The 7,516-nt window shown below is 28.0% G+C and overlaps 1 protein-coding gene across 1 annotated transcript; it reads left to right on the top strand.

Moving 5' to 3' along the window:
* The first annotated feature begins 2,741 nt into the window (after positions 1 to 2,741).
* On the top strand, positions 2,742 to 6,131 carry LOC124819561 (neryl diphosphate diphosphatase, chloroplastic-like). The gene is made up of 7 exons (XM_047291109.2): positions 2,742 to 2,852; positions 2,942 to 3,218; positions 3,360 to 3,738; positions 3,810 to 4,028; positions 5,020 to 5,158; positions 5,263 to 5,511; positions 5,596 to 6,131. Exons 1-7 carry the CDS (start codon positions 2,841 to 2,843, stop codon positions 5,890 to 5,892), a joined length of 1,572 nt encoding a protein of 523 aa, XP_047147065.1. The 5' UTR covers positions 2,742 to 2,840; the 3' UTR covers positions 5,893 to 6,131.
* The last annotated feature ends 1,385 nt before the right edge of the window (positions 6,132 to 7,516 follow it).

The raw sequence follows: 7,516 nt of genomic DNA, 5'->3' as shown, positions 1-7,516 counted from the left end.
TTTTTTTGGAAAAATGGTTATGTTTGATTGTATTTGCATTTTGCATCAAGGTTAGTTATCTAACCTCTCCCTTTATTGCTAATGTGCTTTTTCATGATGGTTGTCAGTGTTCTGTGGTTGTTGCTTTGATTATGACTATTTTTTATTTATTATTTTCATTTGTGTTTAATGTACGTAGAACAAAGCCATTACAGTTGTTATTTTTTTTTCCATTCAACTTTTATGCCAAAACCATTTATTTATTTTTTTAAAATATGAAAAATTTGCTCCGTGTTATAAGATCTTACATAAACTTACATTGGATATGTCGGACAAAATCCTAAACATGAGTTTACGCTATTCCTACATATTATATAGACATCAGATTATAAATAAATATAAAAAACAAAAGAATATAAGATATAATATTATTGTTTTCTTACACTATATATTTGAATTTAAAAACATTAATTTCCTTATTTAAAAAATATTATACTATTAGTTTATTCAAATATTTTGAAATGTTGCATTTCTTTAGAGAAAATTAATAGTAAGTAAGAAGGACTTTTGAACAAAATCTTAAGGATGAGAAGCTTCCATAAGTAACATCTAATCTGTCTAAAAAAATCTTCACCTGTCTCATTATTCTTTTCATGTGCAAGAATATGTTACTTGTGAATATCAATAAATTCTTTTTCTGAGATTTATAATTGATATATCATAGATATTTGTAATACTTATTATCATTTTCTTTTTTATTTTTGAGTAAAAATAATTTTAAAGTATAATTTAAATAAAATTTTATGATAAAATAGTAGTGTAAATGAATTTCATCTTTCTAAAAATAAATTTAAATAAGTTGTATTGTAAAGTATAAGTTTTAAAACAATATATATTAAAAAAAATATATAAATCTAAATATAGATTAATAATATTGGTGGATAATGTTTTTTTTTCATCTCATAGTAGAGATATTCCATTTTCTGTGGCCATAATCGTATGTGACTAACCTAGTCAATTAAAAACGACACAATTCTTGATATGTCTCTATTCATGGCACCAGTTCACATGTATATGTTAACAATCAAAATCATCATATATATTTAAAAAAAAAAACTCAAATTGAAGATGATGCCCAAATAGTTTTAAAATACCTGCAGTTAATTTTGCGAACCAGAGAAGGTTGGGGCTCTTCCTATGATATAATTGCTCCGTACATTCTGAAACATTTAAGCCAATAATATCCCTGTTGTTGATATTTTCTTTGGACTTGCTGTGAAACCATTTGAGGAGTGCAATTAATTTGGATTTAAAAAAAATAAATTCTTTTTTCTTAAGAATATGTTGTTCTTAAATATATTTTATATATTTAACTATTTTTTAAACAAATTCAATTAAATATATTTTATATATTAGTATTTGAAATTATTCAACTAACGAATAAATAAATATTTATTAAATTGTCTAAATTTATAGAAATGTCACCAAAAGAAATAAAAATAATTTAAAAAGAGAAAAAAAGTGCTAGATAACGATTTCAACAAAAAAAAATTGAAAAAGAAAACAAAAACATGTTATAATGAAAAAAATAATAATAGAAAAGTAAAACAAAAACGTGATTCGATAGTACGACTTCAAGTAATGCGACATTTCTGTAATGTCTCTCCCCTAAACTAAAAAAAGATAAAAAAAAACATTTATGGCTAAAAATATATAACAAACTACTATATTCGTCAACAAACTGAAATATTTATGGCTAAAAATATATTAACTCTTCAAAATTAACTAGACACAAAAATTATCAATCTCATGCTTTGATATTGGCACCTCTCTCTCTCTCTTTATAACAATTGTTAGGTAGTTGTGTCACTATATTCTTTTAATCAATAATTGCTTTTTTGTCACAGTTTTATGTACGACAACTGCCTTTAGTTTTAGTTGAGAATAAAGCATAAGATATTCCATTGTTGCATGATAACATATTTGTGGTTCAAAATATATGTTTAAATTTCTCTTGGAAAATTTTGACTTACTAGAGTGAAAGTGGGATTTGTATATATAGATGAAGAAATAATTTCAGCTATATATTCCCATAAATATAAACCAACAAAAGTAGGGTTGTTGCCTATGTAATCCCTTATTCACGCCTCTCTTTTTGACATACGTTCTTGGAAAACCAATATTGTTTATTCAATGTAAAAGGACCATAAAATACTGATTTTTTCAATGCATTCTAATTTAATTTATTTAGAAAAATTATAGATGATTAAAAATTGTTAATTTATTTTTGTATAATCTACTTATGAAAAATAATGAAAAAAATACTTTATTTCACTTTTTATAAAATTAATTTATAAAAAATGAAATTTATACCTGTTTTTATTTTTATATTTATTTATATATATTTTTTTTTTCTTCTTTTCTTTTTATTTTCATTTGTCATTACTTCCATTATCATTATAGGGTTTTTTATAGTTGTGATGTAGAAATATTTAAAATTACTTGGGGGTGGTAGACGGTAAGCCAAGTGGAAAACAACATGACGTGGAATCTCTACTTTCTCGTGTTCTGGAGATTTCAGTCTTATGGTAGCAGGATAAATTATTGCGTATACTGTCAGTATTAACTTTCATATACTTTTGTTCTTAAAATAATTATAATGAAAAAATCGTGAAACACAACGTCATCAAACTAATTAACTTATCACCTACTATCTTTGACTTGTCTAACCCATTTTAGACTACAAAACCAAAACAAGACTCTTGCTGTGGGGGTATAAATAGACTCTTGTTTATTCCTCTCTTCACGTTTATAGTAAGCCAAACCACCACTGTTACGCAAACACTACATCCGTTTTAACAATGGATTTCTCTGTGCGTACACAACTAAAATTCTATTCTGTTAATCATCTTCTCATCCCACCAAGGTTTTCTGAATTTGACACTTTTATTCACATTTTCAGGATGATATTTATATCAAACAAGCTCTGGTGTTGAAGGAAGTTAAGCATGCATTCCAGAAACTTGTCAGTGAGGATTCCATGGAGAGTTTTCATGTCATTGACATTATCCAGAGGCTCGGCATCGAACACCATTTTGAAGAGGAAATTGAAGCCGTTCTTCGGAAGCAACACTCCGTATTTAGCAGTCATCTCAATGATTTTGCCAATGGCGATAAACTTTATGAACTTGCACTTCAATTCCGTTTACTTAGACAAAGAGGTCATCACGTTGCCGCAGGTTGAAATTCTCTTCATTCTGTACATATAAACTGTTGACCAAACATATGGACCTGCAATATTTAACTCACATTCTGTATTCATGTTGAAGGAATTTGTTACTAAATGCTAACTAAAGCTACCAACTATAATGCGTGTGTAGATGTGTTTGATAGCTTGAAGAGTAATAAAAGAGAGTTCAGAGCTAAATATGGTGAAGATGTGAAGAGTCTGATTGCCCTGCATGAGGCAACCCAGCTGAGTATCGAAGGAGAAGATAGTCTTGATGATGCAGGTTATCTGAGCCGTCAACTTCTTCATGCATGGTTGAAAAGACATAGAGGACATCATGAAGCTATATATGTTGCTAGCACTCTTGAGGATCCACTTCACTATGGCTTATCAAGATTCAGGGACACAGGTGTAGTTCTAAGTGATTATTACAAGACCAAGAAAGAATGGACATGCTTAGAGGAACTTGCTGAGATAAACTCCTGCATAGTTAGAATGATGAACCAGAATGAAATCGTTCAAGTTTACAAGTGAGTTTTATATTATACTCCCACTTTGAATGTTCATTTTGGCAACAGTAATCAGAATTTTACATTAACAGATGGTGGAAAGATCTTGGAATGGTGAAAGAGGAGAAGTTTGCCAAGTATAAACCTCTGAAATGGTACATTTGGCCCATGGCATGCTTCACAGATCCAAGCTTTTTAGACCAAAGAATTGAACTCACCAAATCCATCTCTCTGATCTACATTATCGATGATATCTTCGACGTTCATGGGACATTAGACCAACTTACTTTATTTAGAGATGCTGTCAATAGGTATTCATCAAAACCTCTTTTACAAACAAAATCATGATGAGTTTCTTTAAATTACTTTTTTTTATTTATATTTTTAAAATATCAAATCAATAAATTTTTCTAAAAATTCATTTTGTATATTATTAAGATTTTTCATCTTAAATTATAACTTTAACCGCGCTAATTTTTAGGTTATTTCATATTTTTATTTCAAATCTTAATCTACAACAGTTTTTTCTTTTTAAATTTAATCTTGTCCCCATCATTCTTAACTACTTTTATTATTATTTATTTTGAATCAGTAATGCGTATCTCTCTTATAATTTTATATGTTAATTAAATTTTAAAAAATTGATCAAATTTAATTATTTTTGCAATGATTTCTCCGCTCGCATAAACTATAAGTCTATAACTAGTGAGGTTCCTGCACAATAAAATCAGCAATTCAACAACCTAGAGAGAGAATGAATATACTTTTATGTGACAAATGAGTAGACACAACTTTGACCATAGTTGACGAAAAAATACACGGAATTATTGACGGTCATATATATATATATATATATATATATATATATATATATATATTAGTAAGATATTTTTAATATTTTCTAAAAGTATATTTCACACACTATATACCTAACTCATGTTTTTTTTCGAATCGTCTTATATTTTTTTAATGTATATTAACTTTCCTATTCTTCTTTTAGTTTCTTTTTTGTTCTGGTTTAATGATACGACTTAGGTGTACACAATATTAGTAAAAAAATAATCAGAATGTTTTTAATAATTCAAGATCAATTTATGAACCTCATTTATTTTAACTTTGTAATAAAAAAATATTCTGTTTTATCTCATTACTTTCTTCTATTATACTAATAATTTTATGGAGAAATTTGTCGAGAATTACAACGAAAAGGTTTAAGTGGACGAGCTGCTAGATTTTAGCATGTACCATTTCTTTGGATATTCCATTCTTATGCTTGCATATAATTAGTATGTCTAATTTCAGATGGGAATTGGTGGATACAGAGCAGCTTCCAGACTTCATGAAAATGTGTCTAAATGTTCTTTTCGACATGACCAATGATTTCGCCGAAAAGGTCTATAAAAGACATGGATTAAACCCAATAGATACACTAAAAAGATCGGTAATAGTCAATTTATTCTATTTAAAATTTACTTGAAAAAGTTGTCGAAAATTATGGAAAGTAGAAGTAAATGTAAAAATGAAGTATTTATATATATGAAACAGTGGGTACGATTGTTGAATGCTTTCATGGAAGAGGCACATTGGTTGAGGAGTGGTGATTTGCCAAGGTCAGAGGAGTACTTGAATGTTGGAATTGTGAGCACAGGAGTGCATGTGGTGCTTCTTCATGCATTCTTCCTCTTCGATCAGTCTATAAATATGGAAACTGTTGCTGTCATGGATAACTTTCCCCAAATTGTTCACTCGGTGGCAAAAATTCTTCGTCTATCTGATGATTTGGAAGGATTCAAGGTAAAAAGACAGACGAAAGTGTTTGTATTTATGTTATATTCTAAACATGTGATGTCCTAACTTAAAGGTTTGAAAAAACTGCAGAAGGAAGATGAGAAGGGTGTTGATGGGTCATACCTTGATTGCTACATGAATGAGCACAAGCACATTTCAGCTGAAGATGTCCAAAACCATGTTTGCCAATTGATTTCATCTGAATGGAAACGTCTCAATGGACAAATTCTGATCCAAAATCAATTGCCAACATCGTTTTCCAATTTCTGCTTGAATGCTGCTAGAATGGTACCTTTGATGTATCATTACACCACCAATAATCCATGTCTTTTCATCCTGAGGGAACAAATAAAAATGATGGTTAATGTGGATTCTGACCATACGTAGTTTCTATATGGTCATGCTTTGCTTCACCAATAATCAGAGATGTCATATCTCTTGTTTGTGGTTGGTTCGGAAGAAATTACCCAAGTTTTTTAAATGTATTGTTAGAAAAGTTTCATTATCATTTTGTTTCGCTAGGTAATATTTCTTAGGTCATGTCAATTCCAACTTTATCAATTCTTCTATCTTATATAGTATTTGATTTAATTGTTAAAATAATAGACTGTCTACTGTGTGATCCATCCCAATCGACATTCTTACATTATTTTTTACTTTCTTTCTTCCCTCCAGTGACTGAAGGAATTGATTTTAAGACACTATACATCTATATTAATTATTCCATTACGTCAACATGCTTGCAATCTGAACAAGAATGTGTTTTTGTACACCCTTCACAACATTACTAGAAAAAAGAAATATATAACATCATTATAATAAATAAACGGTTTGTTTGGAATAATAACAAAGTAAAAAAAGAAATTCCCAAAAATAAATCATTTTTGTGTATCAAAACTTATATTTTTCAATTTTTTACAATATTTTTAATTTATAATACATCATTTTTTAACCTCTATTTATTTGGGGCTATTTATTGTTCATTGAGGAAAAAAAATGAATGTCAGATATTTACATGAGTAGAAAAAGGGGAGATGATGGGTTTGACATCCCTGCATACATGAAGAGAAATGATAAGTGTGTCATGGTATGTTTATACGTAAATGACATGTTAATCTTTTATATATGCATTGATATTGTGTTGTGAACTAAGTTGTTTTTAGGATCTAATTTTGAAATGAAAAATATGAGTAAAATCAACGTGATTTTAGGAGTTAGAATAATAAGAAATGAAGATAGTTTTTTACTATCTCAAAAACTATACATTAGAAACTTCTTAAAAGGTTTGGATATTATGATTTCAAATTAGTGAGTATCACTTATAATGTTTACTTTAAAGTAATGAAAAATATTAAAGAATGTATTTTTCAACCTCAGTGTGTCAAGATAATTGGAAACTTACTGCATGTAATGAACTTCTTAAACTAGACAATGCTTATGCAATATGTAAACTAAGTAGATACATTTAGTGTCTTAGGAATATTGAGATGCACTTACAAGACTTACGAAATACTTAAAGAGGTTTAATGCATTGTTATTGAATATAGTAGATTTTCTACTACACGAGAGAGGCATAATGATGCTAATTGAATCTGTAAGTTAACTTAGATGAGACAAAAAAAAATAATTATTGCAAGATCAATAATAAAATTTGAGTTTATTGCTCACAAAATTATTGGTTATGAAGCTGAAATTGAAAAACATTTTAGCAAATATTTTACTAGGAATAAAATCAACTTCATGTATATCAATACATTATGATTACCAATCAACAATAATTATAATAAAAATAGGAATTACAATGAAAATAGTAAATATATACAATTAAGACATAATTTAGTAAAGTAACTACTAAAAAATAAAACAATTTTAATTGATGATGTAAAGTGAGAATCTAATAAATTCTATGACAAAATCCTTGAAAAGAAATGTGATTTTAAAAAAATCGAAAAAAAATAAGACTCAAATCACTTACACATAAATAAGTTATAGTATTCTTACTTTATGATTA

This window comes from Vigna umbellata, chromosome 5 (assembly GCF_029865625.1).
Source record: "Vigna umbellata cultivar VRB3 chromosome 5, Vumbellata_1.0, whole genome shotgun sequence".
Classification (NCBI taxonomy): Eukaryota; Viridiplantae; Streptophyta; class Magnoliopsida; order Fabales; family Fabaceae; genus Vigna; species Vigna umbellata.
This window is presented reverse-complemented; position numbering and strand designations above follow the sequence as displayed.